Source organism: Battus philenor, unplaced genomic scaffold (assembly GCF_028537555.1).
Source record: "Battus philenor isolate CCGP_79_NKW_IND1 unplaced genomic scaffold, ilBatPhil1.0.hap1 SCAF_29, whole genome shotgun sequence".
Taxonomy (NCBI): domain Eukaryota; kingdom Metazoa; phylum Arthropoda; class Insecta; order Lepidoptera; family Papilionidae; genus Battus; species Battus philenor.
This window is the reverse complement of record NW_027181692.1, coordinates 2,570,331-2,589,237: the sequence shown is the minus strand read 5'-3', so window position 1 is coordinate 2,589,237 and position 18,907 is coordinate 2,570,331. Positions and strand designations below refer to the sequence as shown.

Below are 18,907 nucleotides of genomic sequence, written 5' to 3'. Positions count from 1 at the left end.
CCATATGTTTATTGTATTCTTGGACAATAAACGGACAAGTAATATCAGTATGTATACCAGTATGATCTTGTGCTAGGAAATTTGATTACTGGCATGTATAATAATATACCAAAGAACTTATACAAATCATATTCTGTAAATGATATAGATGAACTGCGATTACTCTGTTTTTTATATAAATTTGTCTTCTTTAGTAATGTTTTGATAAAATCTTCAGTGATAAAATGGTTAAAACATTGATATGGAGTTTCTAGGTGTGATAGACCACCTGAAGCAGCAGAACTCCCTAAGAAAGTAATTTTATCTGTGTCACACACCAGATTCCTTTTTTTCCAAATCAAGTTTCTTTTGTCAAATGGAAAATTGGATGAAGACTGCAAATTAGATGAATTTGATGTGTGAGAGGGTTCTTGATCGTCTGGTTCTACAAGAGGAGGTTCAACGTCAGCAGTTTTATCCACATCGTCATCATCATTCTCCTCCTGCAACACTTATAATTTCATCAGCATCGTGGTTTTCATCATCGGACTCTTGGTCATTAAGGCGATCTTCTGAGAGCCAACCGCCTTATAACTTACAAAGATAATCTGCAATATCTCTTTCATTCAAGTTTCCCCAAAAAACAACATAAAATAAACATTTACAAAAAAAATTCCCATACATTACAAGTGAAGTTACTGCATAGTGATGTAAATTTCTATCACAACGTTTTGAGAAATTTATTTATAGTGTTTTGATATAAATTGTACATAAAATAACAAAAACATGAAAACAAACCTTTTTTCCACTCATTTTAATTTTTTATTGTATTTTATATCTCCGTTTATTTCCATAAAACAATTTAAAATCTCGCTCCTTTCTTCCAGTCACAAGAAACTGCAGAATAACAAGTTCTAGGTCTGGTAATTCACAGTGACCTTTGCTATTTTTCGACAACCGCGTTTTGTTGTACGCAATAGTCGCTTAAAAAGTTGCGAGTAACAACAAATTTACGTTACAAGGGTTTTGAGTTCCTTTTTTTGTTGACTAAATGTTATGATGGAAATTTCCATCACCATGCAAAGAAGGGTTAACAAGATCATATGTCGATCTTTTGGATTAACATCTCAGTGCTTGACTGTCTGTAGTATGCACTCGAATGTCAAATGTGTTTTAGTTAATCATGCTATCATCCACTTAGGAAGATTAACAGAAACCACTTGTGTTCGTAATTATACCAGAAGAAACTGTTTTAAAAATAGAAACTAGAATCTTCCTTTAAAATGGTATCCTAACTCAAATCTACGAGGACTCAAAACGTGTTCTGATCCGAGAGAAACTTAGAATAAAGTCGGACACGAAAATTGCATCACACAAATAAACATAAGCACTTAAAGTTTTCTGCAATAACAACGCAGGCAACTGAATAATACTTTATCACTGGTAATAATGTCACAATGGGTAGCAGAACTTTTGTTCGCAAAGCCATTCAAATTATTATTCTTTTAAACTTCAGAACTAATTCGCGCAAGGAGACGTGGCGGCGGCGACGAACCTATTTTGGCGCGCTTCCAACGGCAGGGCCGGACTTAGTTGATGGAAATATTAATAATTTTTTTTAAGTACTCAAAGTGATTCAATGTACTAAGCATTCACTTTTCGAACTCCACAATAGTGTGGTATATAGAAATTTATAAAATAACGAAACGGAATGGCATCAGTAGTATCATATAAATAAATACATATGTGTGTAACTCTAATGTACATATGTATATAACTCTAATGTCAGCTTAATTTTTTTCGCTCTAGCCGCGACAAAACAATTAAAATATGAAATAAATAAAAATACCATGTCATTATATATCATACAAATACAATGGGATTAACTGTATAAAAACATAAGGCAAAACTTTTTATTTGATTTATTTATTTATTTACTTTCTATTATACATCAACACGGAATATAAAATTAAGTAAGATGAAATAAGTAAAAGTTAAAGTACATATACATATGCGGTCTCGTCGCAAAGGACTATTTCTATGACTCCCATTGAATGAACTTGGTAACCCAAGTGAAAATATAGCAGGCAGTCATCAATTGCTAGAAGGGGTTGAAAATATACACGTATGTATATATCACAGATTACTAATCATATATCATAAAAATAAATACATACTATTATAATATATGAAGTACATCAATACCTAGCTTTGCATCGTTTTGTTTTGCGTTTTTTCCGAAGTTACGTCGCTGCTTAATTAGTGCTAATTTTCACAGTGCGTCGTTAGATTTTCGAGGTTGCGTTGTTTTTGGTTCGAGTCTTTAATTTTTTTTTAAAATTTTCTTTTCTTTATCAATAGATGGCAACACTTTTGTTTCTAATTGCGCCATGCCATCGTTAGATTTTCGTGGTTGCGTTGTTTTGGGTTCGAGACTTTAATTTTTTTTTAAATTTCCTTTTTTTTTAAAAGATGGCAACATTTTTGTTTCTAACGGCGCCATGCCATCAAAACTCGGGGATACCCTTTCTAACTAAAAATCAACGCTATTTTAATACAGTTTTATTTTCACTTTGGAGTGCAGTTTCATTTACGTAGTGTGTTGTGCTTTTTTTAAAAGAGAACAATAAATTTACATGAATTTTAACGCGTTGTTTCTGTTTACAAAAAAGGTATATATTTTTCCAATTTATTATTGGCAGAGTTTTATTATTTTTGTTTTTTAAATGTTTACTTAGTTCAATTTTCTTCTTAAAAAGTAGTATTTTCGTAACCTATATCTTCGATCTTTACATGGTTTGCTATAGAAAATCTTAATTCACTTCGCGGCGTTTCAATTTGCGTCGTGTTTTTTGCAACGTAACCACGACGCAAAATGAGGTATTGGTGTACATAGTTAAAACACAGAGGGTTGATAATTTTTAGCGTACTCTCGTTTTAAGCAAATAATGCACAACAAGACATTCATCTACTTTCCTCCTTTTTCCCGAGGATATTAAACGCCGGTGTTAATATTTAAAGTGTTTTCTTTTTTAAAATTAAGATGTTTGTCTTGTCTTGTCAATTTTATGCTTAATATTAGGGGGACAGGAAAGTAATATCGCTTTCTTAAGGTAAAATCACACGAAAATATTTATAACAAGTTCTTATTTCTAATCAACAATATATTCACCGTTGTCAACAACCTTTTGCCATCTAGTATATAACCTTCCAAGTATGTAGCTACTAAATGACAATTAAATATCAACATGCGCAAAAACGACTATACTGTCCGGTCCCCCTGATAGTTATAAAAATAAAATTTTATTTATTTATAATTTTATTTTATTATTTTATTGCTCAAGTACGCCCCTGCACCTCTAAAGCGCTTGCATCGCACGAGTCGTCGCACACCGCCGCGACAAGTATCCGAACGCGGGACTATTTGCGCATTCCGCCAGTTTTGCCACATTGAAATTGTAATTTATCCACATTAGCAATAAAAAAAATCCACTGTTTTTCGTGTTTGTTCTTGGTCCAATTTACTGTTCTTTGCTCTGTCCATGCACATCAATAATGCGTGGGTGCAAGAAACAATAATACACTATCCTTAATATACAGGATGTCCGGTGGCAGATTTATGTTTTTAAACTTAAATAAAAAATTTAATACGTGATATATTGTTTTAATAAAAAGCATGAACCGATAGAATAAAAATGCGGATATAATTTTTTTAAAAGTATCTTTTGTCAAGTTGCAAATATTATTCAAAGCGAAGCCTTGTGGTTTTCGCCACACGCTTAAGTAAACTTCGTTCGATTGAGCTAATTTCTTCAACGAACATTTTCTTTTAAATTCTCAAGATTTCGTGGGTGTTATTGAAAATTTTCTCTTTGAGGTAGTCATACAAAAAAAATACCATTTAAACCGGGTGGCCTCAGTGCCACGGGATTTCCCCAAAGCGAGTGATGAACTTTTGGGAAAGCTTCCCGAAGCAAATTCATTGAAGTTTGTGCTTGGTTGGTAGAAAGAAATCAGTAATCATGCGTCGGTAAATCCCACTATTTACATTCGTTACTTGGTCTCAAGAATTTTCAAAAAAAAATTACGCAATTGTCCCATTCCTGGGAATTTCATTCATTCGTTGGACACGACAGTTTTGTTTGTTTAGTTGAAAGATTTTAGCATGAAAGAAAGTCACTTTCTTGGAGTTCTAGAACAATTTGAATTTTAAAATGATAAAACTTTAGATCTTTTTTAGGGGCTTTTGGATTTTACCGTAAACTGCTTTTATTTAGTTCTCCTTCGCCCCTACCTAGGGAGGTCAGGGTATTTCATTCCGTTAAATAATTTATTCACGTTCCTATTTTAATTTTCTTTCTCTCTTTTTACATTCTTCACAATTTCTTTAATTCATCGTCTATTCTTCGTCAAAATATCTTACACTACTCGTACTACATCAACTTCCTTACTTCTCGTTCGATCCTGAAACACTATCCTCCAGAGGATGCCCCGTGGAGGGGTAAAACACGTGTAGAGTAGATTAACGGTGGTAGTTGTGTTTCGCATTGTTTACTGCACGCGAGCTGGTGGGCAGTGCACTTCATTGCATGACTACTGCTGCATAGCGGAAGTACCTATATATTAGTCCCTTTCTTAGACACTATAGAAAATTACTTCTTTATATCATAGTGCAGTTTTATCAATTATATTTTATCCTTTCTTTTTATCTATCTTATCTGTTCTATTAATCATATTTCTCCCTTCCTAATTTGTTACCTTTTTATTTTTTAATTACTTCACTGCTGTACTTCAGAAACGGACAGCATCTCTTTTCATCGCTCATGCAGGAGGAGGTGTTTCCAGCCTCCATCCTCTTCTCTAGTTCCATGCTTTGTAAAAGTTAACTGCTTTCAACCAGCTTATCTTTGAGAGATCTTGAAGACCTTGTGCTGTGGTTTTGGGTTGTTCTTTGCCGAAGCAGTTGCGCGAACGTATTAACTCGAGACTAGGTTCATTACTTATCCGTCGAATGTTCTAGAAGAGTCAAATATTATATTTAATGTTATCAGGCGTTACCTTGCGGAAGTCCATCCTAAGTAAGAAAACTACCAATATCACTCCACCCACCCAGGCTCATTCTTTGTTTGGCACAAATCGGTGTAACATAACTCCTGAAGATGCCCCGTGGAGGCGTGAAACACGTGTTGAGTATTTAATGGAATCAGGCGTTACTTCGCGGAAGTCCATCCTAAGTAAGAAAAGGACCAATATTTAGCCACTTCCGCACATGCAGTGGCATGCGGCATTGTTTGCCTATTGGTCCTTTTCTTACGTGTTTAGTGATTTAACGGTGGCAGTTGTGTAATTCGCATTGTTTGCCGCATACGTATTTATCAGCGGGCTGGCGGGCACTTTGTTGCACCACTGCATGTGCGGAAGTGGCTAAATATTGGTCCATTTCTTACTTTGAAATATTATTATTCTTAGAAAAAAAAATTAAGTTCAACAGTGCCATTATAAGGGATATACGATTTGATTCCAGTTTCTATCAAACTGGATTATGAAAAGGAATATGATATGAAAAGAGAGATAGAAAAGGCACTGGAAGAATAAACTGATTTTTTCTAATGTAAATCCTGATTTTATATATTGCAATACAGAAAGATTTGGTACAAAGAATTTAAGAGGCAAATGTATGACTTTTTTTTGTCAAAAAAATCTTTAAAGCTTTTACATCAATTTTCAAACAGCATGTATAGTGATCGTTCTGACTTATGTTACAATATTACCAATTCATATGTAATTCAGGTGTAAAAGGTGTGAAAAAATTATTTATTTATTTATTTCTGAAACCATTAATTTTTGGATAGAGTGTATCATATATTAATGAGTTATAAATTAATCTAATCTAAATTAACTAATCATCCTGTGTATATAAATAGATTGCTTTTATGTATCTCACGTTACTTTTTTTGTATTGAAATGTGACAAACCAATAAGTTTTTGCAGTACAGTCTACAGAGACAGATAATAAATTTTAATACGTGGCAATCTGAAACTTGTAAATGCTTTTTCTATTATTACAATATTCGTTATTTCTAAAACCACTTATTTTAGAATATGCCAGCATACACTAATTGATAACAAACGAACGAAACATTCACCCCTTGAAAACTTGTACACTTATAACCAATCAACCTGGATACAAGTAACGAACAATGGATCTTAAAACTTTGTCACAATCAAGAGTCGCTCGTCCGGAATTCATGAGCTAAAATTTAAATTAGTCGTTTCAGTTTATACATCATCGTCGCAATCAAAAGTAGGTTCTCTAAAATTTGATTGCTTAAACAGTTTGATTCTATTATTCTCTCCGGTTTTTACAATATAGTCAGAATCAAGATTCGCACGTCCGGAATTCATGAGCTAAAATTTAAATTATTCTTTTCATGTTTTACAACTTCGTCGCAATTAAAAGTAGCTTATCCGAAATTTGGGAGCTAAAACAGTTTGATTCTATTATTCTTTCCGGTTTTTACAATATCGTCAGAATCAAGAGTCGCTCGTCCGGAATTCATAAGCTAAAATTTAAATTAGTCGTTTCAGTTTATACATCATCGTCGCAATCAAAATTAGCTTATCCGAAATTTGGGAGCTAAAACAGTTTGATTCTATTATTCTTTCCGGTTTTCACAATATCGTCAGAATCAAGAGTCGCTCGTCCGGAATTCATGAGCTAAAATTTATATTAGTCTTTTCAGTTTATACATCATCGTCGCGATCATAAGTAGCTTATCCGATATTTGGGTGCTCAAACAGTATGATTCTATCATTCTTGCCGGTTTTTACAATATCGTCAGAATCAAGAGTCGCTCGTCCAGAATTCATGAGCTAAAATTTAAATTAGTCGTTTCAGTTTATACATCATCGTCGCAATCTAAAATAGCTTATCCGAAATTTGCGAGAAAAAATAGTTTGATTCTATTATTCTTTCCGGCATTTACAATGTCGTCAGAATCAGGAGTCGCTCGTCTGGAATACGTGAGCTATAATTAAAATTAGTCGTTTCAATTTATACATCATCGTCGCAATCAAAAGTAGCGTATCTGATATTTGAGAGCTAAAACAGTTTGATTCTATTATTCTTTCCGGTTTTTACAATGTCGTTAGAATCAAGAATCGCTCGTCCGGAATTCATGAGCTAAAATTTAATTTAGTCGTTTCAGTTTATACATCATCGTCGCAATCAAAAGTAGCTTATGCGAAATTTGGGAGCTAAAACAGTTTGATTCTATTATTCTTTCCGGTTTTTACAATGTCGTCGCTCATCCGGAATTCGCGAGCTAAAACTGTTTTTTTACAACTTCGTCGAACTCAGCAGGACCACCCGCGTGCTGAAATCCGAGCAGCTATTGCGGCTGAAAGCAACTATTACCGTCTGGCAGTTGGCCAAACCGCTTGGCAGTTCAATTAACTCAACCGAATTGACGCGAAATATCTGACAAACGCAATTACCTGTTAAAGTTGGAAATGCGGAGAACAGATTGGAAGCTAATTTGTGTACGTTTAACTTTAGATAATAAACATAAAGTTAGTAGGTACGTAAGACGCCCATGAACAACATGGACACATGACCGTGTTATGATCGACAAAGAACACTAAATGCAGATCACCACCGATTTCTCGATCTTTAGTAATTCTTGAGAAAGGCTTATGTTCAGCTGTGATCATATTACTGCTGAAGCTACGACGAATATCAGCGTGACCACGTTCTAAACCAGATGATTGGTAAAAGTAAATTTTAAAATTAGACGTAATTTCTCTCCATTTCGTGGATTCGCCGTACTATGCCGGGACTGTCGTGTGCTTTTCAAAATAATAAATAAATAAATGAATATCTATACCAGAGTTCCCCAAACTTTTTGTGTCGTAGACCCCGTTTGTTTTTCCGTGTTGGGTAGACCCCCCTACTTACCTGATATTGATTTCCTGTAAATTTCTAACTGTAGTGAAGTTTAGTGTTAAAAACTTAAAGTAAAAACACATGTTAATTTATATATTTATTAAATGAATTTAAATTAAAACCACTCAAAATAAAATTTTGTATCTGTTATGTAAAAGATACGTAACATTAAATAAACATAAAATAAACTATAAATAAAATAACATAAGCAATAAGTCAATATTTTAGTGAGAAGGATGAACCTGATGCTTTAATAATAAATTATCAACATTTGGCGTCAATTTTGTAAGGGTTAATCTTAAATTTTTTACTTCATAGGTACTTTTATAAATAATGTAAATGTTTTGGTATTATAAGATAGTATGATAAGGTAAGTAAATAGGTACTATCAGCGTATGTGTTGAGATTCACTATCGTGGACCCCCATTTTCATTTCATAAACTCCCAAATTTTTTTTCGCTGACGTAGACCCCTTGCAGGTTGTCATACACCCCTAGGGGTCGATATAGACCACTTTGGGAATCACTGATCTATACAATATACCTTAAGCATTTGATGTGTTTGAAATTGTGGTATTAGGCGATCTAGGCTTTTTGCAGCTTCATCGAATTTGAGTCCACGGAAACAGGAGGTCTTCGTACTAAACATTTACACTGGATAATCGATATCCTAAGTTAAATCGAAGATGTACGCACGTAGAGAGACTATATCCGTGTAGGTGTATAGTGTAGTGAATGAGGTGTAGTGTAAGTTATGCGAAGTGAGGACTACTCGGATTATATACTTAAAGGGCAATGTGGCAGTGTTGAAGCATCTGTTCTCTGATGTTTCAGGAGCTGCTCGTGACGCTGTCGACTCTACTCCGAGGGTCAGTGTACGAGAGACTGCGCTGGGCATTCCGGTTGTACGACGTGGATGGCGATGGCGCCATCACACGGCAGGAGCTGGCGGAGGTGGTTCTAGCAGTTCATGAACTGCTGGGACGACGAGCGCCCCCCGGATGCCCGGCAGCTCGTCTAGATGATGCTAAGGCCAATGAGCAGGTAATCATTTAGAGCCTTAGCTACCACGTAGATACCTTGGCGGGGGATAAATAAACGGGAGGTCCATGGAAATTTATTTGCTGTTAATAATAAAGAAATGAAATGTTGCTCGCGACTGTAAGAACTTGTATATTCCACATTCACTGCAACTTATCGAGACTTGATCGCTGTCCTCAACGCTTGTTTACACGTGTAAGCGGGTCTGTGGCGTGCATATCGTGCGCCACTCGCTAACCGCTCCGCCTTTGGACCGCGCCTCGAAAAACGCGTTGCCTAACGAGCTCTTATCCACGTGTCCGCGCAGTCGATCGCATCGCGGCAGCGTCGTAATGAAACGAATAAATAATAGATGGCGTCACGGTAGACGCAACAAAAGTTTGCATCGCGCTGTTGAGAGTCTCCGCGCTCATTATAACTGCGAGCGGAGGTGCGGTCAACATTAACAAGAAGCTACAGTACTACGACCACTCCTACAGGTCCACCGAAGTCTATTCTAGTCCGAAGTCTATATATATTTTGAAGATGGTTCAAAAGAAAAATAGTCTGTGAACTTCTGGTCTAGAGCATAGATACTCTGCCTTCTGTGGACTACGTCCTTATAGCAGAAAAGAAAATTTTCACGCCGGTTTATAATAATAGTTAATAATGTCATGAAATTCGTTGTTTATTATGAACTGTACCAGATTCAATTATGGGTCTCCTTGGCAAACTCTTAGTTACTCAACCAGCCATGAAGAGAGCCCCTGGTTTTGTCTACTAGACCTATCAGGAATGAGGTAATCTCTTCAGATTACCTCATTCCTTTCCTGTCCTGTCCTCATTCCTGTTTCGTCTTCACGAAATATAGTAATTGTCACCGCTATGCGGATTGACAATTCTTTAGTCTGAACGGTAAAACATATTTTTATGGCTCCTGTTATTGGGGATCTCTCGTACTCCCTAATTATTGTAGAACAGGGTTTGATATTCTTTCTTTTCCTTTTATTTCTGTACTCTTTTATCATTCTTCGTATGATCTATTTTTCTCTTCATTCATTCTTTTCCATACTTATTTCCATTCATTCATCGCCTCACTTCTCTTCCTCAAATATCACAGACCCGGGTTACATATCACATTTATTTACCTTAATCTGTATTTATTTCGTGCTATTTTACATTCTTATTTAATATGTTAATTTATTACGCATTATCGCAATTTATCACAGCTGTCAGTTGTTTTTTTTATTTACCTAACATTATTTTTGGTTTTTATTATTTCTTCCTAGTACTCTTAATTCTAGTATTATTTTTATTTTCTTTACCTCCTGTTTATTTGGTTGCTTACCCGACCTGTATCCATTTTATTTCTTTTTACTGCATCCTCCGCTATCTTCCTGCAGCATTTAAACAACGCTGCCCTGTCATTGTCAACAGTTGAACATATTGTTAACCGTGCAAAGCCGTTACAACTTAAATTACTAGTTCCTCGAAGTTCTCCTTCTTGGTGTCTTCTTTATGTTTGGCCTCTAGCTTGGACGTGTTGAGTCACTTTGTGGGTAACTGAGTTGTGTGGCCTCTTAGGTTTTTTTGGGAAGCGTCTTTTGATTCCTTTCGTGATGCGTCTTGATTCGGTAAAGCGAGGCGTGGTCTTTGCTTTTATACCGTCGGATTGTTTTCTTGAAGATGTAGTGTACAAGCTACATAATGCGAAAAACAGAAGACAGTTTGACGCCAGAAGGTTCTGGAGTGATCAAACAATTTTTGTTATTAGCAAAATGCTTATTGCCACTTCCATCCAGATCTTACTGGAAATGTACAAAAAGACTTATGCCCAGCAGTGGGATGATTATGATGATGATAGTCCTACACTGCACACAAGTCCAAACACAGGCTGTGTTTTCTTAAGCAGTAAGTTTTATTGTATTTCGAATGTTATGTGAATAAAAATAATTATTAGTTTATCAAAAAAAAATTTGGCAAAAAGGTAATTATTCCGCCACGGAAAAAACGTTTTACCATTGAAATCTATAATCTTTGCCTAGACTATCCTTGAAAAAACCCCACAAATAACCATTCAGTATTGTTAAAACGCATAATAAAGATCAATTGTCTCTGAACAGGATAGAAATTTTGTTTATAAATAAACTCATTGTCACAAATTTTGGAACTAATTACACTCCCTACTAAACTTATTTGCTTACTAATTTAGCTGTTCACTTCGTAGTGTAATGATGTCTTTCTTGATTTTTATTCCTTATCATAATACTTCATCACACAGTTCTTCATCAGCAGTTAGCGCCTTGCTTTCCCGCGATTTCAATATCTGGGATCAATTTGCATGGAAAGTAAATTCCCTGTACGATATGTGTATAACAAACCATATACAGTACAAATCTATATCTATTGGTAAATAAATTTCTTTTTTAAAATGACATGTAAACCCTCTTTGATGTTTTCAGGTAGACAGGGTGTTCCGTAAGCTGGATTTGAACCAGGATGGAGTGATAACTATAGAGGAGTTCCTGGAGTCGTGCCTGAAGGATGACGTCATCACACGTTCACTGCAGATGTTCGACACGGGGCTATGACGTCAGACCGACGCAGCGCACACGCGCCTACCCGCGAGGTGCGTGAAAGCCTTTCATCAAGCTGATGCTGTTTCCTCATCACCATGCCCAAAGATCGCCACACTGACAGTTCTTACGCTGCCTACATTCAGTGACTTTCTGCGACTTTAAAAACAAAAGATAAAATTATTTTATTCGACATAGGAACTGTTGCCAGAAATCTTATTGATAGTCAAATTATTATCTATTTATTTTTGACACTACTAGATGTTATAGTTGTGGAGAAGAAGCAGGAAGAAACTACACAACAACACTTTTGTTTTATTTGTTTATTGAATAATAAGCCTTCGTAAGTGGTAAATAAGATTTGGTAAACGATAGTTCAAAAATGTTTTGCGGAAGTTTATTAAAAAATCTGATTTCGTTTATTACAAACGAATTAGAATTTTTGCAGTCGAAACTTTGGTACAGTCAGTTTCACACAGTGCCTTATAAATACACTATGGACGTCTCCTGTTTTTTTTTTTTTTAATTTATTATGACTATTGCAAAAATTATCAAAAACATATTGTGAGGCCACTGTAAGAATATTGACTATGTCGTCGATCCACCTAGTGGGAGTGGGCCCACGCCGTGTCATCCGACTAGTGGTTGTCACTCGAGGACTCTTTAATCTCTTACCCCTCACCTCTCCTCCTCTTTAATCTCTTACCCCTCTCCTCTCCTTACTGTAATGGACAGTATGCCGAAAGGTAAATGATATTTCTAAAACTGGTGAATAAAATAGTTCCCAGGTTGTTCATCACATCATCACTGGCTTACTAAATCCTGCGAGTTCTAACTAGTGTCTTTGTTGGTAGGAGCGTGGTGAAACGCCCCAGCGCGCACGGACGATGCCACTGCCGCTCGGGGCGGTGGCGCGGCCTGGCCTCCGCCTGCCGCCTCTGCCTGCACGAGTGCGTCCGCTACCTCGTCGCCTTCGACCACTTCTACCGCCGCGTCTTCATGCCCAAGGTCAAGAGCGTCATGTTCTTCAACTTCTAGCCACGTGTTGTCATATAAAAAGCGCGGGAACTCGCAATTCAATGACGACTATTTTTTATTTCACATCTCTTTGTTGGTTCTTATTAGTATATTAATAACGACAATCATTCGGTGCCCTAATATTTGAATAACTAACGATATCGCGAGGCAATCTACCACTAGCGCCATCTATCGGCCGTTTTAAATAACGGTGTATCATCACGATCATTCAGCGCTAACTGATTTAAAGTAATTTTTAATAGGAGTGCTAATTATATCACACTCCTGTTATACTTTGTTGATTCTTATTATTTAAAAAATTCAAAAAACCGAGCGGTGTCCTTATATCAATGTGAAAGTACCATCCTTTCACACCTTTCAAAGTAATAGCGTTCCGATGTATTTATATTCCGCCGCAGATTAGCAAGCGGCCGTCAAATATGAAAGACGATGTTGCAACTACAAACACAACACGTAAACTAAATTCTACCAAACTGCAAGTTCGAAAAATTGCAGTTTGGTAGAATTTTTCAACACATGTTTATCTTGAAATAACTCATCAAATAAACCTTTGTAAGTCAAGTAAAAGCAGGACAGAAAAACTAGTTAAAGTTTTATAAGGGCACTAGCTCGAAAATGTTATTCCTTTTAGGTTCAAAAACATAAAAATTTCGATTAAGTTTAATCGTGATATATAACTTAATATTTTTAAATTTAAAATTTGAACAGAATATTTTTTACAAAAGTCACATTGTATTTTGCGACTTCCTTTACAATACCCGGTGATAAATATTGCACATCGACCTTTGAAAAGAGGCAATCGGCTAATTTCGGTTTCGTAGAGCACTAACTCTGTCTCACGCTACCTATGTGATGTTTTGTCAGTCGTGTAAAAGAGATAAGGCTTTACAAAGCCGAAATAAGCCAATTGTCTCTTTTCAAAGTTCGATGTGCAATATTTATCGCTGGGTATTGTAAAGGAAATATGAAAACCATTTAAATAAATAGAATGAATACGTTCAAACTCGTAATAGATTATATTATTATGTTTTTTTTCCGTCGGTACAAAGAGATATATTTTAATTGGACACTAAACCGTTGAAAACTGTAATGCATCTTGAAATTAATTTGTTTTAAATAATAAATAATCTATTTATTCAATTTTGAAATCACATCTGTATTTATCGAATACATTATTAGAACAGTTTATTTTTTTCACTGATGCTAACATTCACGCGGGAATTCTTTACTCGAATGAATTTTTATTTAAATGTCAAAAAAGGCAAAAGTTTGAAGTATACTGCCACGTCTTGACAGACGAATTATTTATAATCTATTTCACGCATAATGTTATCATCGGTTGTTTTAAATTTAGAATAGTAGAAACCATTTTAGTTACAACGATAAATAACGTGTTGAATACTTTAATACATGTTTATTGAAGCAGTTGTGTAAAAATAGACTTAGGGGTTAACGGTTTGCCTTGACTGACAACCATTGAAATGTGGTTAGCACAGATTATAAATCGTATTTAAGCATTTTATAGATTAAATTAAGTTTTATTCGCCTGTTCAGTTATTTTTACATCGATTTTTCTTTATTCATGAATATTAATACAGAGCTTAACATATTTGGTTTAGTTTTATTATTTAGGTAGAGTATTGATTCAAGCCATATAACATTAACAAGTCCAGTTCTAAATATTTATTCGCTTTTACAGTTATTAACATTTACCATAATTTACAGCAATTAATTAGCAGTGTTTTATTTAATATTTTATCTTTTATTTTGATACAGAGTAATCTTAAAGAGAATATACATTCAGAATAATATCTCGTTATACGCTATATTGAACTAACGGAAAATAAAAAATTAAAACTTAAAAAAAATTCCTATGTATGATAAGATTTTTATCAAAATAAAATGCCTTATTTTAGTTAAATAAATTTTTATCTGACAACATTTAACCTATAATCATAGGTGATTGGAATAAATAGCTTATGACAATATATATAAAGAACTCGATTTGTGATTGACAGCGAACGTCATTACCTGTGGAAAATGATACCTGTCAAAAATACGAATTGTGTGAGCATACAGATTAAAAAATGTGTTCATATCGTTTTTGTTCTTATATTGATTTATTCATTCTATATATTAATATTGTGGTCAGTGATTTAATTCATAATAAATTAAATACAGTAGCATAGCGCATACTGTAATTAATATACAGTAAGATAGACCCAGTGTACACTTTTAGCGGTTGATAGTTAAATACCACCAGTGTACATATTTGCTCCCCAACGTGCAATGACAACGGTAACATTATTGGCGAAGTAAAAATTCAAATCCTTGTTAGAAGTTGGTTTCGAACGCGCAAGAATGTTTTAAAATAAAGTATTGTGGTCAAAGTTGCCAGTTACACGAAGCGTTCGTGCTGTCGTTTTGTTTTTAAATATTTTTTTTATTCACGAAACGAATATTTATGGCTTAAAACTTTTATAATATAATTTACATATATTTGTACGCTTTCATTGTATATTTATAACTAAATTGTATTATGTTAAGTTTTTTTTTATGAGAATTCCATAAATTTTTGACGTTTCAAAAAAAATCTAAAACGCACTTTAAACAACCCAAATAAATATGCGACGCGACAAGACATTAATATAAATTTTACATTTATTATATTTTAAATTACGTGATCTTTTATCACAAACAAAAAAAATTAGCATTTTAGTATAGCTTTTGTGTTCATTTCATTGAGAGAAAATGTGCATTCCTATAATCGGACTCCATAAATAACGCAAAAGAAATTCCATAAATTTTTCATTTATTTCTTTTACAACTTGATCTATATCACAGTTCTTATGAATATATGTATTTATTTTACATATATCTCGCAATAAGGTGATGGTGGGTTTGAAACGGCATTGTTTATAACGATTAAAAGGGTAGAACCATCCATTGTGATCTCTATTGCTGACATCTTACGAGATAAGATCAAGACGTCGGGAAGAAATGGTCGGAATTAATCGACAGAAGGGCATGGTCTTCCATCTTTCCCCTCTCTCCTGTATACTCGACACGCTGAACTATAGTTGGAAAGGAAGACAACCTGCGGCTCTAGGATTATTTGTGGTACGCGATAAATATAACCTTTATCATTTTGGTGTAGTTATATTTTAAAAATATTAATATCGTTCCGTATGTGTTTAAAAAAATCACCTAAATTTCTGTGCCTTTTAATTTAAATATATATTTTTTACTATTGTAAAAAGTATTTATATATTATTGCGCTCCTTTTAAATACGTATTCATTTGGTGGCTCGCGAAATATTTCAGATTTTTTAAAAAGACTCGGACTGCCAATGTTCAATAAAATATGTCTCGTATTTTATATAAAATGCGAAAGATTGATATTTTCTTTGTCTTTTATATACTATCTGTACCCTGTCCGCTTCGCGTATCCCGCACAGGTGTTTATGGATGTTATTTAACAAAAAAGAAATTCTGAACATATACCTGTAACAGGTACAGTTTGAAAATATGCATTTTTTACGCTCCCTCAATTTCTCCTGCGGATGATATTTAATGAATTCCGTTCTTAGCTGACGTTTATTTAACAAAAGAAACATTTTTACCAAATTTCATGTCTCTATGCCGTATGGTTCCAAAGATATCGTGATGAGTCAGTATGTAGGAGGAAATCTTGTATATATATATATATACTGTGATCAAAAAGTAAGATGAAATTTTAATTTAAAACTCCTGGGCGTTAGGAAGGCAGGTAATTGTTTTTTCGTAGGACTGTCTATAAATATTTGCCAAGCGTCTCTATATCAATAGATGGAATTTCGTTTGATTCAGCCAGAACCATATTGAAGGATGTTTTGTTAAACGCGTCAAGTTTCGGTTGGTCGATGTCATACTGATTTGGTTTTTCGCGACTTTTTTTGCCAAAAACTCAACTGATATCGTTTCGCAACAACCGTATTCACATGATTTGGCTCCATGCTACTTCTGTCTATTCAGCAAACTCAAAAGGCCAATGCGACATTTTGACACGTTTTAGGATTTAAAAATCGAATTAAAGATCTGGAAAGCTATACCGTAAAAAGACTTTCCCGTCTGTTTCGAGGAATTTGAAGGAGGAAGGAGATTACGTTGAAGAGGATAAAATTGATTTGTAAGAATAAATAAAGAATTTGCATTTTACAAATAGATTAATTTTACTTTTTGATCACAGTATCATATATAAGCACTTTCATAGTGGTATTGAAATGAAAAAGGATATTATAATACAAAATAAGATGGCATATAAATCGACTAAAATAAAACAGGGTATTGCCGCCAAAAGCGTGCATATCTATAATTGAACACAACACAACGATATAAACAATTTTTGATACGCATACGTCAATATATTTTACAGCCGTCAATTTTTTTTTTTCAGTATTCTGTCATTAATCCAAAGACATTAGGCCGACAGACAAGACCGAAGCCATTATGACGAATATATAGGCTGATTGGTTATTGTAATGTTTTTGTAAAGAAATCTTTTAAGATTTTACGCCCATTTACAATCAATCTGTATAATGTGATCACTCTGAAATATTTATAATATGTTCTATTAGAATGCGTCAAGTCAATAAATAATTTTATGACATTACGAAATCTGCAGAGACAGATAGTAAACCATTATTAATTTTAATTTTTAATTTTGAAAACGCTTTTACTATATTATCATTGCTTTGTTTATTTATGAAACTATCGACTTATGAAAAGGGTGTGTCATATATATTAATTTACAGCAAATGAACTATACATACATTCTTTTAAAGCTTTTACAATATTTTCAATCACCCTGTATGGTGATAATACAAGAAATGATCATTTATTTTCCCTAGCGTTCACTAGATGTCGGTCGCTTCCAACCGCTGTCCATCTGTGGACTTTGTACGGCTGAAATAAATGGTGAAACTTGCAACTGAATGTAAAATACATTTTTAGGTTAGAGTTGTTACAGTAATAACCACTATAGAACTATATATATTTAAACGTGGTTGCATACTATGCGATTTTATCTCCTTTGTTCTCATGTCAGCAAATGTTTTTGTGCGCCTCAAAATTTTTACTTCGGTGATACGTCTATCGGCCAAATGTCTTTCGGAACGATGTCCGGTGATGTAATCAAACTGTATTATATCGCAAAATAATTTATATTTAACAATATACAACCTATATCACTTCAATATGATGTCATTTCCTTATATATTATAAACCCAGTCAACTACTACGAATAAGATATCTATTTTATATACATTTATTTATTTACATATTATTTATGCGATAAACCAGAGACAATTCATGTTCCTTTAATATTTTATGTTATTTTTTTTAATTTTTGACAGCTCTGCAGATTGCGTATGTTAAATAAAAAATATGTACATATAAGTGTTAAATTTATTTATAACCAAAAAAAAAGAAAATCATTATAATTTTAAAAAGGTTCGTTGAATAAATGTATAAGTAATATCTTTTAATATCATGAAGCAATTATGTTGAAACCATATCATAGAATATTTATTTAAGCTATGAGTGATTAATGTCTTTTGTGTGAATTTAAAACGTTTCATTATATTTTTGTATAAATTATTTGCTTACTTTAGAATTAAGAGTATTGTATAATCTATATAACCTTATTTTATTCAGCGATACTACATGCTCCGCCCAAGAATATTTATTTTAATTTGAATATATTTAATTATTAATACTTTTCACATGAACTGTACATACAAATACATTTTTGGTCGAAAATGAATTTTAAAGTGTAATAAAAAGCCTTTTTCCCCTTAAAATATAATAATCAAATGTCTTATGAACTAGTTAATTATTAATTTGTTATCTAGTTAGTGTTTCAAGCATTTGAGAATTAAAGCTAAATATAAAAACGTAATGTGTCAGCCTATTTCATATATTTAACAAATTGAATAGATCATTTTAATAAATGTTGTGAAGTATATTTTGAGAATTAAAAAAATATTTATTTTGTACTTTTTTTAGTTGGCTGAACGTCCAATGGATCTTAGTCTCTTAACATTTTAAATTATTTTAATTTCCCGCCATTTGTTCGGCGTTATATGTTATTCTCAGTAGCAAACGTCAACCTCATTTAAATGCTTTAATTTGAATCTTAATCTGAAACTATTAAAGCTATCGTTAACTGAATTAAAAACAGTTTTATTAAAATATGGTAAATTATCGTCGTTATCACACTAATTCATACTTTTTCGATATTTATAATAATAGTCAGCATTTGGTTAATCGATAAAGACAATCAATATCCAACATATTTTTATAACATGTTA

The 18,907-nt window shown here is 33.6% G+C and overlaps 1 protein-coding gene across 1 annotated transcript in view; it reads left to right on the top strand.

Moving 5' to 3' along the window:
• LOC137926165 (A-type potassium channel modulatory protein KCNIP1) overlaps positions 1 to 11,534 on the top strand; it is a 59,519-nt gene extending 47,985 nt beyond the window's left edge. Inside the window, exons 4-5 of the mRNA XM_068769725.1 lie at positions 8,758 to 8,967; positions 11,406 to 11,534. Coding sequence (XP_068625826.1) covers positions 8,758 to 8,967; positions 11,406 to 11,534 — 339 coding nt within the window. The remainder of the gene's footprint in view (positions 1 to 8,757; positions 8,968 to 11,405) is intronic.
• The last annotated feature ends 7,373 nt before the right edge of the window (positions 11,535 to 18,907 follow it).